Source organism: Adiantum capillus-veneris, chromosome 7, assembly GCF_014529385.1.
Source record: "Adiantum capillus-veneris isolate H3 chromosome 7, ASM1452938v2, whole genome shotgun sequence".
Lineage (NCBI taxonomy): Eukaryota > Viridiplantae > Streptophyta > Polypodiopsida > Polypodiales > Pteridaceae > Adiantum > Adiantum capillus-veneris.
Genome location: NC_140937.1, coordinates 84112598 through 84132410, shown reverse-complemented (window position 1 = coordinate 84132410; position 19813 = coordinate 84112598). Strand labels below are relative to the sequence as shown.

General features: G+C 44.2%; 1 protein-coding gene across 1 annotated transcript; it reads right to left on the bottom strand.

The window, feature by feature from the left end:
- Positions 1-16028: 16028 nt before the first annotated feature.
- Positions 16029-19487, bottom strand: LOC147454143 (pentatricopeptide repeat-containing protein At4g13650-like). The gene has a single exon (XM_086516170.1). The coding sequence runs from the start codon at positions 19333-19335 to the stop codon at positions 16987-16989; it is 2349 nt and encodes a 782-aa protein (XP_086372296.1). The 5' UTR covers positions 19336-19487; the 3' UTR covers positions 16029-16986.
- Positions 19488-19813: the final 326 nt, after the last annotated feature.

Genomic DNA, 19813 nt, shown 5'->3' with positions numbered 1-19813 from the left:
CATATTTCATCTTTTTCTTCTCGTTACACACTCCATACATAAAACATTAACCCCAACCTTGATATCCTTGTTCTTTAAATGACTATCAAACCATTTCTTTCGCCTATCCTTCTTCACAAGTGCATTTTACACAACCAATTGCCTCTCGTCCATCGAATATAAGTACATCATCATCAACATATATCAACCACAATGTTCAATACGGGTGATCTCCATAAGCTATCATCTATAACCGCATAATCATAGAGATACATCGTACAAAAGCTGTGGTACAAGTGAGCTGCATAAACTAAAACATGGAGACTACAATCATAAGGACACATTGTACAAAGGTATGGTACAAGTGGATTGCATAAATAAGAACATGGCAACTACAATCATGAAGCATATTGTACAAAAGGTTTGGTACAAGTGAACTGCATAAACTAGAACATGGTGACTACAATCATAAAGGCACATTGTACAATCATGAAGACATATCATACAAAAGGTGTGGTACAAGTGAACTTCATAAAATAGTAGAACATGGTGACTACAATCATAAAGACACATCGTACAAAGGTATGGTACAAGTGGAGTGCATAAACTAGAACATGGCAACTACAATCATGAAGACATATTGTACAAAGGAGTGGTACAAGTAGACTAAATGGACTAGAACATGGCAAGTACAATCATAAAGATACATTGTACAAAAAGCTGTGGTAGTGGACTATGTCAACTAAAACATGGAAACTACAACCATAAAGAAAATGCAACAAACACTAAAATATGTACAAGTAAATCAATCTAAATCAGAATTTGAAGCTACATGCTCTATGTATGGTGCCAATTGCACCCTACTACGGGGGGGCTGCACCACTCTTTGTGCTATGGCACACTAAATTCTAGGTGCTATAGTCAACTCAGGACGGGCCTCAAACGTAGTTGAAGACTCTCCAACTTGTGCCCGAGATTTGTTGCATTAGAACTGAATTTGAGCAAGCGCAATCTCTTGGTCGGCTAACGTGTGACGGGCTTGCCATCCCATCTTCGTGCATATACTCATGAGGTAAACTATGAACGAGTACCATCCTCTACTGCTTGGGGCTTTGCAACAAGTTTTGGATCTACAAAGTCTATCTCTGTGGGGAAAGAGGAACCGTCGGGTGGCCTCCTCAGTGCTCTCTCTCTGTAGTGCTCTATGAGGATGTCCCACTATTGGAAGCACTCTCATCTCACCTCCTCTACCTTTGTAACCCTAGCCCCACTGCACCCATTGACTCTACTATTTGTAGTGTCTCCTCCTTCTGTACCTCGTCCTCTAGTAGCACTACAAGGACTCTTTGCATGTCTGCCTCGTCACTCACCCCAAGTGGGCGGTGAGTGATAATGTTTATTGTCCGTTCTTGGGGTGGAAAAAGGTCATCGATGCCCCAATTGCATAAAGGGCAACCAAGATCTATCGGTGGCACATTGGGCAATCTGAATGCATGCACGTGTTGTGACAAGGCAGTAAAGGTGGAAGCAGCCAAAAGTGTAGAAGCTTCCGTCGTCAAACATGTCCATGCAAATGAAGCACTCAGTGTGGTCTCCAATGTAGCCCGTACATCCACCGAAAGCTATTGACTGCCCAACAAGCATGTAAGGGTAGAGTAGTATGGAAGGTTGTACTCTATGTATTCTGGGAGTGCGGTTAAGGTAGGCATGCCGTGTGCGAATTGCTCTGCTTTGAAGTAGGCAATGTATTGCTCAATGGTGGAGTCCCCTGAGGCCTCTCGAGACTCTTTGAGCGTCTGCTCTAACTCTCCAGCTCTCTGTTGCGCTATGGTCAACTTTCATGTGAGCTCCTCTACACGGCTACAAAGCTCCAAAGAGGGGTCAACCTACACCAAACACAACAACATACAATTAGTGAATAGGCAATGTGATGGTCTCTATCTCTCTCATGGATAACAACCTCTTCATTTTCATGTATATCCTCAAAGCGAGGCATTCCCAAGTCAATGCATGGACATGAGAGCTTTCTCATTTTTCTCAATCTCTTTAAAGAAATACAAATTTGCATAAATGTTCAAAAATGTCAATATTTTGCTTGAAAAATTCCCTTGGAAAGGTCCTTGGAAAGGTAAAGCCAAGTATATCTTTAGAAATTTAATTTTCATTAAATAATAAATCTCTGCTAAAATTACATTATTTGTTATGTGCATTTTAAATCGGTATATTTATTGGATGTAGAGTAGAAAGTCTTTTGACTTTACATTGTCAAAAAGGCTTTCCATTTTGAACAATCTTCTCTTCACTTTTACATTTTTAATCATACCCTTTGCTTTTACTTTTTTTATTATAGTAGAACTCACAAATAGGTGAGTAGAGAATTGAATCAAGCAAAAAATTTACAATACTAACTCTGCTCATAGGCTAAGCCAAGGCATCACCAAGAGCATATAGTTCAACAGAGACACCATACATAGCCAAACAAGGGCGGATATCCCCGACGAGAGAAACCAACTACCGTCGAGTTAAACTAGAACATGACCATACATATCAAAGAAAAGAAAGGACCCAACAAGCTGCCACAGAGGACCTACCTGCTGTCATCAAGCAAAGCCCCCACCAAGCCGGGCCAAATCAAAACGAGAGTAGCACGTTATCAGATGGGCAAAGCTGAGGACTCCATCATTGGCTGCGAAGGGGCCTCCACCAAAAAAGAACTGCAAGTTGAAGCCGATGCATACCATCATGAAACCACCAAGTAACCGGGCTTTTGGGGAGAGCCTTGCACCCTCGAAGAAGAGCAACCTGAACAATGTTGGATTTTGCAGAGAGCCCCACACCATTGTAAGCAACCAACCCTTCAGATCAAAAAGCACCAAGCCGGCTTGCTCGTTGCCACTAGCAAAGCCGAGGCTACCACCCACCGTTCTGTCGCCGACCAACCCACGCTTGGTCTGAGAAGACTTGGCATGTAGGAGATGTCTTCAGAGATGAAGATGGAGGAGCCGCCCAGCTCCATAGACAAAAATAGTGTGCCACTTGGAGGATCGAGCCGCCTCTCCAGACTGAGAGCAGCCAAGGTCCCCTCCTCGGGAGCAACCCTTGCCCTCGCGGCCTCTACCTGATTCGTTGAGCAGTTGAGATGGACAAGACAACGTGATCCCATCTCCCCAAGGCCTTCAAGCACCTGGCCCCTAAACGTTGGGCTGCCTCCTATGCGTAGGTCAGGGCTGGCAAGGAGCTGAAAGAGATAGGGTTTACCCCAATCTTATGAGCTTTTACATTTAAATTAGATGTTTTGTAAGGTTTTCTTTGAACTGAACCATTGAGTGACATGTGGAGGTCCTCTCCTTCCTTGAAAAATTTAACCTCCATTATATATAGTATCGCCCCTGAACCTTGCTGCCTCCTACACTCAAGGTTGGCAGGGAGCTCAAAGAGCTAGGGTTTCCCCCGATCTTATAAGCTGTTATATTCTAAATTAGATGTTTTGTAAGGTTTTCTTTGAACTGAACCATTGAGTGACATGTGGAGGTCCTCTCCTTCCTTGAAAAATTTAACCTCCATTATATATAGTATCGCCCCTGAACCTTGCTGCCTCCTACACTCAAGGTTGGCAGGGAGCTCAAAGAGCTAGGGTTTCCCCCGATCTTATAAGCTGTTATATTCTAAATTAGATGTTTTGTAAGGTTTTCTTTGAACTGAACCATTGAGTGACAGGGGGAGGTCCTCTCCTCCTTGAAAATTTAAGCTCCATAATATATAGTATAGAAGTATAGAATATGGAGAATAAGTTTGGGAGACAAAACTAAGCTTAGCATCAACTATTACTAGAAATGTAGGCCTAGAGATTTTTTTAAAAAGCCAATTAGTTTAAAGTTTCCACTAATTCTTTCTTTTTTCAAAATTCACAATGGTAAGTGGATTACATTATCAAAACCAATATTTTACAAATTTTTGTCATGCTTGTGACAAGCCATGACGTCTCCTAACACCCATAGGTACATCGGTTGACTAAGGGGCCACCCGAAGACACTGACAAGAGCATCAAAGAGAATCTTAGCTGACCACACCTCAACCTAAAAAGGACCCATCAACTAGCCAATTATTGTGGCACCAATTGTCTTGTTCCATTCATCAAAGTTTATCCATTTTCCAATGGCGAGGATCGCTTCCCTGATTTATTGAATAATCTCTATGAGACTCAGTGTTTTCATGACATTCTCAAAGATCCGACAGTTTCTGGCCTTCCACATGTGTTTGAAATAGTAGTATCTAACAATTTGCGTTCCAATAAGTAATGCTTGACTCTTGAATACCTTCCCACCCAAGAAGAGACCGTTCTTAAAGAATCGTACCTTCCACGTCTTTTGATTCCACTTGCCGGCTTTATTGCATAATCTCTATGAGACTAATTGTTTTCATGACATTCTCAAAGATCGGATAGTTTCTGGCCTTCCACATGTGTTTGAAATAGTAGTAGTATAACAATTTGCGTTCTAGTAAGTAATGCTCGACTCTTGAATACCTTCCCACTCAAGAAGAGACCGTTCTTAAAGAATCCTACCTTCCACGTCTTTTGAACCCACTTGCCCGCAGATAGCCGGACAAGTGAGGGAGGTCCTTACTGGCTGTTCTACATTGCAAGCACCTATATGGACCAATTCCTGTGGCTCAAATCTTCACACTAGTAGGTAAGGCCCCCCAAAGGACCTTCCACAAAAAAAATCTTCATCCCTAGTGACCTTTGGGGGTACCAGATGTTCTTCACAATTGACCTCCATCTTGATTCTGACCATTTCTTGCTCCACTATTTGTTCAGGGAAAGAAAGCAATTTGGTGAGACCATAAAGGGATTATATGCATCCTTGGTTTAAAATTTTTAATAATGTTTGTTCATGGGCCATCGCCATGCCTTCCACTCAAAGCTAGAATCACAACCAAGTACCCAACGACTGTTTAGCCTTTCTACAACTCTATTGGCCAGAAACCTTTCATTCCTCTGAGGTAGAAATGGAAGGCCAGTTGGTATGTTCCTTTCCAGCTTTTGTCGCTGCTATCCTAGAACTGGCCCAATCATCAAAGTCCTTAGTTATTGATTTTTTTGGCCTCCTCCCTCTATAAAGGATTTAAAAGGACTCTTCTTGCCTTAGATAGCCAAGGGAATCAGTGAGTTATTGAGCAATAAAAGTACCTTGTTATCTCTCCCCATTCCAATGCCTCGGTTGCTTTTTCACACTTTCAAATAGTTTCCACTAATTCTAGATCTAGTTAGCTTCACATTTAAACGAGAAGGTAGAGTTCAGTTTTCAAAGTAACCTTGGAAGATGTGAAGATTCATTGACTTTTTTTTTTTTTTTTTTTTTGGGGGCTAAACTCACAATTGTGAGTGGGTATATGCATTAAAATCTTGAAGAACTCTACAAAGAAGCCTCAAGCTCATATCAAGCCTTGAAGTGAGCCTCTCTACCTCTCAAAATATTACAAAGGGCCACCCTAGGCTAGCCACTATCTAGATCACTTACCCATCGAGGCAGAGAGAATAGCTCGATTCTACTCGACTGAGTTCCTCCTTGATCCAAGGGCGAATATCATTTCCTTGATTTCTTAAATGATATCCATAAAGCTAGGAGCTATTGAGCAGTCATTTTTGAATACTTGATGGTTCCTGGCCTCTAAGACATGCTAAAGGTATAGAACCTAACAGTTTGCATGCAAACTAAGAGCGCTTGACTTTTCATCGCCATCCATCCAAAAAACAAGTCTTTCTTGTAGAACCCTATTTTCAGGTCCTCTATGCCTGGGCCGTGCATAGAGGCATACCGTGCCTAAAAAACTCTATGTCTGGGCCATGCATACCGAACTCGTCATGGGGAGTGAACAGGGGGCACCACTTAGCTTTGAGCAGCTAGGACGTGGATAGTAGCAGTACAAATAACACTAATCACAACACACACACACACACACACACACACACACACACAGTGAGAGAGAGAGAGAGAGAGAGAGACGGAGACGTAGACGTAGATGATGAAAACCCCTTAGGATGTGAGGGAAAAACTTGATGCAAGGTGGTATTTAAAGAAACCTTCCTTTTGGCGAGGTGGAGATCGTGGTGATAGAGAGAGAGAGAGAGAGAGAGAGAGAGAGAGAGAGAGAGAGAGAGAGAGAGATCCTATAGTGAATTCTCTAGGGAAAATTCACGTGTACGGAGATCCACTTCTGTGTGTAGCAACCCTTGGAGTCAGTGTGTGTGCATGGCTTCCTTCTCAAGTGTTGCCCCCCAATAGTGACCTCTCAATGCTTTTTTATAGGTGCAGGCTACATTAGTTTAGGATACTATGATTACGCTTGGGCCCTAATCAAGAGAGACAAAGCAAGGAGCCAGGTCCCAGATGGTTGACCTTGCTTTGTTTTAAGAGAATTTTAAAATGATATCTCCTACGTGGGCCTTTGTGACCATAGAGGTGGCAATATACAAATGTTTTTTAACCCAAGGTTTTGGCTTGAAAATAGAAAAATAGATTACCCTACGAACGTTTACTATAGAGATGCGATGTGGACGAGATGCCAATGATTTGCAGGCTTTATTGATGCATTTGTGTACCACGCTCGTCAACCTCGGTGCCGGCTGGGGCATGCCTTCGGCGTCTTTCTTTGAATTCTGGTCGCCATCGCGTGATCTTGATCGTTCTTCTTTGTTGTTCTGGGTATCAATGTCAAGCTTCTTTGGTTTTTTCTTCTTGTGCAAGCGTATGGCATGCGTGTTAGTGTGTATATAGCTGCATATGTGAGTGTGTGTGTGTGTGTATGGGAAGAGAGAGAGAGAGAGAGAGAGAGAGAGAGAGAGAGAGAGAGAGGTTTGAGGGGGAGAGAGAGAGAGAGAGAGAGAGAGTGTGTGTGGGGGTGGGTGTTTGTAACTGTGTGAGTGTGTAGGTGCTTGCGAGTATGTGTGCGTGTGTCTGTGTGTGTGTGTGTGTATGGGGAAAGAGAGTGTGTATGAGTGTATGGTAAGAGAGAGGGAGAGATATTTTGCTAAGAACGACACACACACACACACACACACACACACACACACACAGAGAGAGAAAGCATTGTTGAACGAGGGTGAGAAATAGAGAGAGAGAGAGAGAGAGAGAGAGAGAGAACGAGAGAGAGATGGGGAGAGAGAGGTGTGAGGGTGTGTGTGTGGCGTCTGTTGAGAGAGAGAGAGAGAGAGAGAGAGAGAGAGAGAGAGAGCCTATAGTGCATTCTCTAGGAAAAATTCACGTGTACAGAGATCCCACTCCTGTGTGTAGAGACCCTTGGAGTCACTGTGTGTGCATGGCTTCCTTCTCAAGTGCTAACCCTCGATAGTGACCTCTCAGTGCTCTTTTATAGGTGTAGGGTTTATTAGTTTAGGATAATATGATTAGGCTTGGGCCCTGATCAGGAGAGACAAAGCAAGGAGCCGGGTCCCAGATGGTTGACCCCTGCTTTGTTTTAGGAGAATTTTAAAATGATATCTCCTAGGTGCGCCTTTGTGACCATCACCTAGAGAGAGGTGGCAATATACAAATGTTTTTTTACAAGGTTTTGGCTTGAAAACAGAAAAATAGATTACCCTATGGATGTTTACTACGGAGATGCGTCGTGGACGAGATGCCGAAGATTTGCAAGCTTTACTGATGCATTTGTGTACCACGCTCGTCAACCTCGGTGCCGGCTAGGACATGCCTTCGACGTCTTTCTTTGAACTATGGTCCCCATCGCGTGATCTTGGTCGTTCTTCTTCGTTGCTTTGGGTGTCGATGTCGAGATTCTTCGGTTTTTTCTTCTTGTGCGTGCGTATGGCATGCGTGTTGGTGCGTATATAACTGCGTATGTGAGTGTGTGTGTGTGTGTGTGTGCGTGTGTGTATGGAAAGAGAGAGAGAGAGCTGAATTTTTGAATGAGAGAGAGAGAGAGGTTTGAGGTCGAGAGAGAGTGTGTGTGTGTGGGGTGGGGGGTGTATGTAACTGTGTGAGTGTGTAGGTGCTTGTGAGTGTGTGTGCGTGTTTGTGTGTATGGGGAAAGAGAGTGTGTATGAGTGTATGGTGAGAGAGAGAGAGAGAGAGAGAGAGAGAGAGAGAGAGAGAGATATTTTGCTAAGAACGAGAGAGACAGAAAGTGCATGGTTGAACAAGGATGAGAAATGGGGAGAGAGAGAGAGAGAGAGAGAGAGGCTGAGAGAGAGAGAGAGAGAGTGTGTATGGGTGGGGGAACAAGAGGGAGAGAGAGATATTTTGCTGGCTGCTGCCGATACACACACACACACACACAGAGAGAGAGAGAGAGAGAGAGAGAGAGAGAGAGAGAGAGAGAGAGAGAGTGAATGAGAGAGAGGTGTGAGGGTGTGTGTGTGAGAGAGTGTGTGTGTGGTGAGAGAGAGAGAGAGAGAGAGAGAGAGAGAGAGAGAGAGATGGGCAGAGAGAGGCTGAGGGAGTGTGTGTGGCGCGTGCGTGCGTGTGCACGTGTGTGTGTGTGTGTGTGTGCGTGTGTGTGTGTGTGTGTGTGTGTGTGTGTGTGTGTGTGAGAGAGAGAGAGAGAGAGAGAGAGAGAGAGAGAGAGAGAGAGCTCATGGCGGCCCCTTTGGCTGGTGACGAACAAGAGAGAGAGAGAGAGAGAGAGAGAGAGAGAGTGTTGGCCGCTTGCAGACGAATGAGAGGGAGAGAGAGGGGGAGGTGGCGATAATGGAGGAGAGAGAGAGGGAGGGTGGCGCCAGGCTGGGGGGAAGAGAGAGAGAGAGAGAGAGAGAGAGAGAGAGAGAGAGAGAGAGAGAGAGAGAGAGAATGGAGGAGAGGGAGAGGGTGATGCTGAGGGGGGCGGCCCCTTCTGTTGATGAACGAGCATGGAGGGGTGGCGGTGCTGCAGCAAGGAAAAAAAAATGTTTTTTTGTATATTTTTAAGGCTCCCCCCAAGTGGGGTCTGTTCTCACGGTCGTGGCTCAGAAAGCCAGCCATCACTGGTTAACTCTCCCCACTCTAGAGCCTTCGTAGCTTTGGTACACTTGCGCATGAGCTCACCTACTGTACCACCTAGTCTCAAGTTGGACCATGCAGGGGCCAATAATTGTCATGAACTTCTATCTCTTTCCATTGCCCCCTTGGGAGAACAGCTGAGCCTTGGCCATCATATCCTTTTTCATAATCGCCCATGCCTAGTCTTGCTTTACGATTGATACCACAAATTTGGCACATTGGGCTTTTACACTCACTAAAATGTTCTCATTTATACTTATTGAATGAAAAATTGGACACAAATTTTTCTATGTATTGCTCATTGTGTAATTTTTACAAAGGTTCTATCATAAAATCTAATATCTAACCAACCCAAATGATTTTCTCATATTAAAATTATCATTTAACATGGAGAATAGATGCAAAAAAGGGTTAGAATATAGGGTTAGAATATAGACATGTGCTTACGGGTCTACCTCAACACATGGTCAATGGCAAAGGGGTCCAAACGAGAGATGATTTGTGAAAGAAGAAGGCTAACCAATGGAGCTTAAACACCTTAGGGTTAGCTTCATTAAAGACCTCTAAAGGTTAGTGTTAAAAGTCCTTTAATCTTAGGTAAGCTACTTGCTCCACAAGCCTAGCGACGGACTCCTATTTGGCCCATTGCCCAGGCAATGAGTATCTAGTGTTCTTTTTCCACAAGAATTTTTTTACTAGCTTAAAGTTTCATTGACTTTTAACTGGGTATGATAAGGGTAATTCATCTTTTCTTCTAACGTTTCAACTTCTTCTAGATTCCTTGCAATATGATTCCCTTGTATATGCTAGCCTTCATCTGTGTGTGGGATAAAGGAGAAAAGTGCACATGTTGAGGTGCCCTCCATCATGAAATGCTTGACTTTTACCTGTGTAGACAAGCTTGATTCTCATAGACAACAAGGTGAAAATTCACAATGGCCTACATGAGAGGACAATAAAGAGTGTGTGTGTGAGCCACTACTCACTGTCCCTCTTTATATAAATAGTAGAATAAATGTCAAAAATCTCTCAAAGTGGTCTACATGTACTCAATACGCTCCTTAATTAATGACCCTTTCTAACGAAAAAGAATTAATAGGTTTGCCATTTATTGGCTTGCCATTGGACAGTAAGGAACGTGCTTTATCCAATGGTCCACAATAGCTCCCAAGAGTTCCATGTTTTCCTATGGCCTTATGCAGGCAAAAAAGAAGAAACTTGACTTTAGATGCAGTGGAGGGAAAAGGACCAAGGTACTCCACTAAGAAAACATCATTCCTAGAGGGAAAAGAAGATAAAAGGTACTATGTCTATGCATAAATTGAAAATTCACACACACACACACAGAGAGAGAGAGAGAGAGAGAGAGAGAGAGAGCCTAGGTTCCAGCATTTATCCCAAAACATTCTTGTTGGTACACCTCACTTTACACTTTATGGTATAGATAATTTTTTTTGCCAAACTTACAATTGTTACTAGGTGTATTAAATTATCCATGAAGAAGTGTACAAAGTAACCTCAAGATCATGTCGAGCCTTTAGGGATCCTACGATACATCGATAATCTACTTGGCCCGAGACAAAAGGGACCGTTACCCTCGATTCCTTACACGTTGTTTGCTAGTTACAGTTATGACGACGAGAGTGGCCTGATTCCACTCATTTGAGTTCTTCCTTCTTCCAACGGCAATTATCACTTCCTTGCTCTCTTGCACAATTTCCGTGAGCTAGCTGTTGAAAGGTCATTTTCAAAAACCCAACGGTTCTTGGCCTTCTAAACGTGCTGAAAGTAGCAAAAGTCTAACAATTTGTATATAGATTTAGAACGCTTGACTTTTTACTACCTTCCCTTCTAAGAATAGATCGTTCTTGAAGAACCTATCTTCCATGTCTTTTGAATCCATTTGCATAGCTTGCCTGCTAGACCTCTAATCGTCAGGCACTCCTTGAATAAGTGAGGGGAGTCCTCACTTGTCGTTTTGTATCCCGAGAACCTATTTGACCTCTGGCTAGAATCTTGACACTTGTCAGCAAAGTCACCCATAGCACCTTCCACAGAAAAATCTTCATCTAAAAGGGCCAATGTGAAGTCCATATGTTATTAGCTATCGCCACCCATCTTGATTTTGGCCATAGCTTACCCCACTTCTTATTGAGGGGGGAGAACTAATTAGTCTTGAGCATTAGAGTGTGGTAGGTATCCTTGGTTTGCGGTTTAGAGATGCTCTTGGGCCACCACCAGGCTTTCCACTCAAAAGTAGACTCACAGATAGGCATCTAGCAATTGTCTAGCCATTCAATAGGTCTATTATTTAGCAGTGTCTTAGTATTATTGAGGTGAAACTGTGTAGCTAATCAGTTTGCTTCTTTTTAGCTATTATTGTTGTTGTCCTAAAAGTGATGTAGTCGTTGGAGTCCTTTGTTATTGACCTTTCTGGCTTCTCTCCAAAATGGGATCAATGGTTCGCTTCCTTCTTTAAAGATCCAAGGGGACCAATGTGTTATGGAGTGTTGAAAGTACCTGGTTATCTCTCTCCACTCTAGTGCCTCTGTTGCTCTGGTACACTTACATACCAGCTTGCCCATTTTGCACCACCTGATCTCAAGATTTCTTGCACTGGGGGCTAGCTTTTATGAAGCCACCCTATGGCAATGATTTTATATGCCACCGACATCATGGTAATGGGTCGCCAGTGTTTTAATTGGGAGCATGCAATTTGCTTTGAGATCAGTTTTATGAGACCCCTTCACTAGATTGATAACATGACACTTTTTTGTCCTTGGACACTTTTATGTTCTCTTAACCAAGCAATTTCCGAGAATTATTGCGAGGGAGGCTAATGAGGTTTTAAAGTGTTTGATATCCACAAAGATAGCTTATGAGTGGAAAAATACTTGGAATTTTTTTCAGCTATGGATTCTATCTCTAGAATAGCCATTCTTGTGATCGAAGACTTACGATCCTCCAAGAATTCTTTGAAGAACTCATCGTTAGTCCGTCCCACCCAAGGGACTTCTCCTTGCCTAATGCTTGCAGCGCGATTGAGCATTCATCCTCGTTAAAAGACTTGTCAATTAGGTTGGCTTCCAAATGTGAAATTATCTACTTGACACTCCTAAGAAGAGTTGCTCTAGCTTCACCCGTTGAAGACATCTTCTACAAGTGTGATCCTAAGTATTTATTGCTTTGGCGGAAGACATCAAAATATCAAGCTATCCAAACAAAGAGAATAAGCTCAACCACTTTTATATAAACAAATCTTTGGTGATATCTATGGGTGCAAACATTGCATTAAGAAAACTAACTAACACACCTCTCTTGTAACTTTTGTTTTCTTGAAAGCGTGCTAATCCTAAAGAGACGCTCCGTTCGCCCAATCTCAAAGGGAAAGTCCCCTGTCATTTGTTGTTCCCACGCAGACGAATACGCCCCACCCCCAACTCTCTGCATGCATCATTCATCTGCCAAGCCTATGCACCCATCGCCCTTGCCTTAAGATGACTTGTGCAGGCGCGGCCCATCCCCCACAGTTGTCGGTCGTTCAACTCCCCTACCTCTGCAACCCAATCATCTCATCATCCCCACGCACCTCTTTGCACTGGGCAGCATGCCCTTTATGTCAAAGGCATGGGAGCCCCTCCTCCTGTTGCTTTTGCAACTGCGCCCTGCAACGAAGCAAAACATTGCCCTGTGACCCTATGTCCCCCTCCCCCTCCGTTGACGGCAAACAGATCAGCAAGCAAAACTATCTTTATCCTCACGTTCACACACACACACACACACACAGAATCGTCTCACCTTGCACGCCTCATGGAACCTCGCACTACAGTAAAAAATCCCTCTGTATCGCTCGGGCATTGGTGACAACGCTCTCTCTCTCTCTCTCTCTCTCTCTCTCTCCACGCCCCCTCTCTCTCTCCTCCATGTGGCCTCACCTCACTTTTTCTCCTTCATGGCATAAAAGAATTTGCCTTTAGTTCGTGGGGAATACATCAATCTTTTCCTTGAATGCAAACTAAGCATCTTGCTAGATTCTTATCAAAACAAATGAAAAAGTCGTTTTGGGCAACTTTTTTTAAAATATTTTTCCTGGATTTATTGGGTCTATGTTGCATACATTAACTAATTTCTTGCAAAGATTCCTCCAATTGCTTAGCTTTTAACATTATGCTCTTAGTTGGAGAGAATGCACACATTCCATTGTGTTCCCTGTCCAACCCCGCCCTGCCTTTTGCTTCCTCCATGGTGGTTCTCTAAGCTCTCGAATGTTCACCTTGTGTGCTTCTGCCTCAGCTCACATCGTTCTCACATTGCTTCACCTCGTTGCTTTCCTCACATCAGTTCCTTCACCAAAAGTGTGCACTCCACAAGTCTGGTGGCTTGGTTGCCTGCCTCCGACAATGGAGAAACCCCCCCCCCCCCCCCACCCACCCCCCCCCAAAAAAAAATCCTCTCTCTCTCTCTCTCTCTCTCTCTCTCTCTCTCTCTCTCTCTCTCTCTGGCGATGACAGCCATCATTGGCGCTCTAAAAGGAGACATGAAAACCCTCCTGCGGATCAAGCTCAACATTCTGGCAGCCCTAAAGTGATGTCGATCTTCTCGCGCTCCTGCGGCCACTTGCTGCCAGCTTGCAACGCCACAGCTCCCCCTCAACTTGGCTTGGATGCCACTTGCACGTCGGTGCACACTCCAGCTCCTCCTCACCTTAGCTTGGATGCCACCTCCTGCGACGCGTCCGAATTGACCCACCCCACTGCGTGCTGCTACGCGAGGCCCGATTTCGCAAACAGAGAGAGACAGGGGTTGAGATTGAATCGACGCGGGCCTTCTCTCTCTCTCTCTCTCTCTCTCTCTCTCTCTCTCTCTCTCTCTCTCTCTCTCTCTCTCTCTCTCTCTCTCTCGAAAAGATCTTTAAGGTCTCTTGGGATAGTTTCCTACCACGGTTAAAATTCTCTTCTTCTTTATTCTCTCTCTCTTCTCCCTCCACGTGCCATCGGCTTCCCTCATCACTATATGGCACGGCTCTGGGCCAGAGGGGATCTAGGGCCCAAATTTGGGGGTGCGAGGCGGCTTTAATCTCAGCCGTCGGATCACACAGTGAACTAGGGTGAACTAGGGGTGGGTGAACTGGGGGTGAACTAAGGGTGAACTGACAGTGAACTAGGGACGAGTAAACTAGGAGTGGGTGAACTGGGGGTGAACTAGGGACGCCTAAACTAGGGCATGATCATGTGCCATGCCAACATGGACAGCGATGCGCGCTAGCGTGGTGGTAGGGCATTCGTGTGGCAACTGAGGCGTCCCAGGTTCGACCCACACCCCGCGAGGCGAGTGAACTAGGGGTGAACTAGGGGGGTGAACTAGGAGTGAACTCGGGGCGCCATTTTTGCCTCAAGTTCACCTCTAGTTCACCCCGAGTTCACCCTCAGTTCACTACGTGATGCGACGGCCAAGATTAAAGCCACCTTGCATCCCAAAATTTGGACCCTAGATCCGCCCTGGCTAGAGCCGTGCCATATAGTGACGAGGATCAGCTTCCCTTTTCGCCTGCCCACTTTTTCTTGAAGACAAAAAGGGATCTTTCAAGATACCCCTTAAAACACCGCAAAACGAAAATTGGCCGGGCTTAATTAGCTACACTACAAAATGTTCTTAACTAAGTTATAAGAGCTCAAGTGAAAATAAGTTTACATCTAAGGTTTTGTATGGTTCTTTGAGCACATAATATGACTAAATCTGTTAAATAGTAAAACTCTCTTTTATAGTTTTTTTTAACCTTGACCTAGGCTTCAAACCTACTATAGTAAGAGAAAAAATAAACCAGTACTTATTAGGTAATCTTTGATGGTAGTATGTGAGTATGTATAAACTTGAGTTGATTTATGTGAAAAAGATGTAGGTCTTGTAATATCGAAAAATACCTTTAAATTGATATTGCATGGGAGTTACAAATATTATGTTAACAATACTAATAATGGATTTATCAAACTCATGCTCAACCTTTCGAGAGACATTGCATTTGCAGTAGGAGTCATTTGCATTGGCAAATCTCGACACGAAGCATTGGGAGGAGTCAAAGGTGTGATGAGATACTTGAATGGTCTGAAAGAATTGCGCATTTTCTTTGGAGGCAAAGACGTATGAGTCGTTGGCTACATGGATACAAATTATCGAGGAAATGGTGACAACAAAAAGTCTATGTTGAGCTATAACTTTTCGTTCACTATTGGTACAATTTTAGGGAGATCTTGTTTGTTGAATGCACATCTCAGTCTGCCATTGAAGTTAAGTTTGTTGCTATGGTAGAAGTCGACAAGAGACATATTGCTTACTCATCTAGTGGGAGATCTGGACATCAATGCAAAACTTTTAGTTTTGCATTGTGATCGTCAGAAAGCTATCTAACTAGCACGAAATTCAATGTTTCATGTGAAGAGGACACATTGAGGTGAGATATAACTTCGTTCTTACCGTGTTCGAGGACAAGTGCAGTGAGATGGCAAAATTCACACAATGACAACCTTGTTCATCTACTAACCAAAGGTTTACCTTCCAAAAAGGTTGCACACTATCGAGTGCTTATCCAAAGCATTGGCTAGAGATCTAGACTCTGCATACTTTGTATATAGTTCATACTTGCTTAAATGCACATTGGCCTTTAAATGGGAAGGGCAACTTTGCTAGCGCTGGACATGGCCGTCCACTCATTACTAATCTCATGAACCATTTTTTTATCATTATCTCTACAATATTGAATAAGGAGCACATAGTGAAGCCTAAATACTTGGGTTGCAAGAGTGAAGGCTTGCCCACCATCTTTATGTGATGCTATGCGTGCGTGCGTGCGTGCGTGTGTGTGTGTACAATTGAATAAAGAGCACATAGTGAAGTGTCTAATAGTGTAAGTCTGAAATACTTGGATTGCGAGAGTGAAGGCTTGCCCCACCATCTTCGTGTGATGCTCTCTCTCTCTCTCTCTCTCTCTCTCTCTCTCTCTCTCTCTCTCTCTCTTTGTACACACACAGCAAGTGCAATGCAAATATCATAGGACATTAAAAGCAAGCCAAGCACAAAAAAATTATGCAATTTACAAGGCATGTACAATGTCATACAAGCACACTTCCTCTTTTCTACAGCCTCTTGTCAACTTGGTGGTATGTTAATGAAGCCCACCTTTGCTAAAGATGTCAGAAAGGAGCCACATGCCTGAATATTTAATTTGGGAAGTTTTCAACATTTGTGGCATGGAAGTTTAAATATAGTGCCTGAAGAAACCAACAGATTCACCGCCGATGCACGCGGTAAAATTTGACGTGCGACCTACACATCCTTTGTGAAGCATGGGTCTCAAAACTGTTGATGAACAAGTGAATCAATCAAGAATGCCTCTTTAAATCTAGAAGGCACATGAAGATGGAAGCTGCATTCGACCAGACAATGTAGATTTGTGTATATAAGATAAAATTTCTTTCCTAGAATAGAGCAAAATATAAGTGTGCCCATTGAGCAATATGGATTTGCATGTTTACAGATCTGGTTTGGCGAAAAAAGTGGCAGAGGATCTAAGCCCATCGAGCTTGGATGTGTGAAGTGCACCCATGACACAAATGCACGTGGCAGGCAGTACAATTCAAACCCAGATGACCACACAAATGGACTACTCTTTGGCTTATCAGCATGTGGCCACCTTGTGTTTGCAGTTGCGCTTCAAGGCCCAGCCTCTTTTTGTGCTCATTCCTCGAGCAACATGGCAAGAGCAACATTAGAGCCACGGGGCAGACCTGCTTTTTCTTGCCAAATAGCCCTGCCCCTACTTGCGAAGTTCTGCAGCCTCATTTCTTTATAAGTCCACCATCACAGCAACCCTCTCATTACCTCAGATCAGATACATGATTGATGAATTCAACAGAAAATGCGGGTACCTTACAGATCCACATTACCTTTCCATAATGCTGGTTGGGTTGAGGCTCATTATGAGACCCAGAGGCAACTACATAGGAAAAGTCCCAGTTTACTCCTCTCTTGATTTGAATGAGGAACCAACACAATCTCCCTCTTCTCCCAATCGCCGCATTTCCTGCATAACGTACGCAGCATCATCGAACCTGCCAGATCCTGCATACAAATTTGAAAGTGTCACATATGGTGATGCATTTGTCAAAGATAGATTGCATGCCCACTTGGCGGCATGTTCACCACGCTCCAAATCCAACTGGCTTCTACATGCACCTAGCAATGTTAACCATGAAACAGCATTGGGCTCCGCTGGCATATTCACAATCAGATGCTCCGCCACATCTAGTCTACCAGCTCTACTAAGTAAGTCAACCACACAATTGAGGTGATCCACTGTGAGTTCAATGCCATGCTGCTGCTTCATAGAAGCCAAAATGTAATACGCTTCATCAATAAGACCAGCACGAGAACATGCTGAAAGGATCTCGACGAAGGTAACAAGGTCTGGACACAAACCCTCATTCTGCATTTCCTCAAAGCAAGAAAATGCTTCCTTGCCTTGTCCGTGCTGTGCACATGCAGCAATTACTGCAGTCCATGAAATCAAGTTTCTCTCAACCATTTTACTGAATACCATATTTGCGCCAGTCAGGCTTCCACACTTGCTATACATGGTCACAAGAGAATTTTGCACGGCGGCATCTCGGTGCAACCCCGTTTCCAAAACTAAAGTATGAACATACTTGCAAAAGTTCAAGGCTGTCTGATTTGCACACACACAAAGCAGGCAAAGGATAGAAACCTTGTCTGGTTTTATCCCCTCCCATTGCATTTGCTCAAACATAAGTAAGGATTGTCGGACCTCCCCTTGCATAGCGAAAGCTGTAATCATGGAAGCCCAGGAATACTCATTTCTCTCTGCCATTGTAGAGAACACAGATAACACATTCTCCAAACTGCCACATTTCCCATACATATTCAACAGGGCACTGCTTAGCACGATGTCGATTTGCATTTGGCTGCCAGCAAGTAGAGCATGCAGTCGGATGCCTTCGACTAGGACCGTGCCACTAGCATATCCTGAGATAGTGTTCAAAAAGGTGACTTTATCTGGTAATACACCTTCTTGAAGCATCTGGGAAAATTGCCAGATGGAGGGCTTTCCTATAGAATGATGAACAAATCCAGCACCGAGGGCATTCCACGCTCTAAGATCACGTTTCGGCATGCGTTCAAAGACCTGAAATGCATGAGCACAGCTGCCACACTTGCAGTACATATTGATCAGACTGCCTGTAGCATCATCACTGACATCAAAACCTTTATGCAAAACCCGAACATGCAACTGTTTGCATTCTTTCAAACTCAAGGACTCAAATCCAGGTGATAAACTGCGGAAAGTGACACTATTGGGCAACTCCCCTTCTTGATGTAAGCGGTCAAAAAGCTCACACGATTTCCTTCCTCGACCATGTTGGGCATGTGATATAATCAGAGAATTCCATGAGACTATGGTGCAAAAAGGCAAACCATAAAAAATGTTTACAGCTCCCTTCAAGTCGCCACATTTACCGTACATGTTGATTAGCGAGTTTGATAATACAACATTTGACTTGTACTCATCCACTGCAAGGCGAGCATGCATAGACTGACGCTCTATCTGTGTACCTTCAATACACGCAGAAACAACAGCTATGAACGTCCCCTTGTTCGGCATCAAACCCTCCATCATCATCTGGGTAAACAATATAATGGCATTGTGGTCATGTCCACTCACGATGCAACCAAACATAATCGAATTGTAAGAGGCCTCATCTTTTTTATCCATGTAGAGAAACACTACTGTCGCATCATCAAGACAGCTACATTTTGCATACACGTTCAAGATTGCGTTTTGCAAAGGTACATCTAGGTCAAGTCCTTCCCACATTATGAGATAATGCACGTGCATACCCGTGATAAGGTCTGCTTCCTCTGCACAGACAGAGAGGGTGCTTGTGAGGATGAACTTATTTGGCGCAATCCCTTCATTATACATGTCAGCAAAGAGCTGCAAGGCACGGTGAGAGCATCCACAACGAGCATAAGCATTAGCCATGGCATTCCAGGAGTGGCAATCTCGTTGAGGAAACTTAAGAAAGACGAGAACAGCCTCCTGCAAATGTCCGCAGCAGCCATACATGTGCACGAGCAGATCGGCGAGGAGCTTGGTCTGCTCAAGTCCAAGGTAGACGATGCGGTTGTGGGCGCCGAGGCCATCACGAAGGGCTTTCTCGTGTGCAGAGGATCGCAACAAGGAGGCCAAGGACGACGTGCAGCAGGTGCGTTCGTAAACTGAGGAGGCGATGGTGAGGAAAGACTGCCTTCCAACAATGGCTGGCTTTCTTCCGAACCAGCACACCATGCAACCATCCTCTGAAAAAGTCCATGTAATCTAGCATTTGCCTTCATAAATTTCAAATTTTTGGCATCCGCCGATGCCTTGGCGAGAAGGGAGTCCTTCCGTTTTCGTAATCGTGCCTTCTCAAACCGGACTTTCGCTTTGGGTTTTTTTTTTGTCCGCATCGAAGTGACGGCAGGTTCGAGAGGTTTCCCTCTGTCAATGCCTTGCGAAGAGCACCAGGTGGCTGGGGAAGCCTCTTTTGAGGGCGACAAGACGGCTGGCTTGGGCGGTGTAGCCAACCTCCCTCTCTCTCATATACTCTCACACCAGCAGGCCGCTTGTGTGTTTGTGTGTGTCATAAATCCGAGACAAGCGACCCGGCTGAAGGAGGGAGTTGGGGAGGTGGAGGGGGGGACCTCTCTCTCTCTCTCTCTCTCTCTCTCTCTCTCTCTCTCTCTCTTTGCGATGTATGTTTTGCAAGCAGGACGTGGACTACGCA

Bases quoted from the DNA above. Each gene is read 5' to 3' on its own strand.
- LOC147454143 (XM_086516170.1), bottom strand. From the start codon at position 19,335: ATGGTGTGCTGGTTCGGAAGAAAGCCAGCCATTGTTGGAAGGCAGTCT.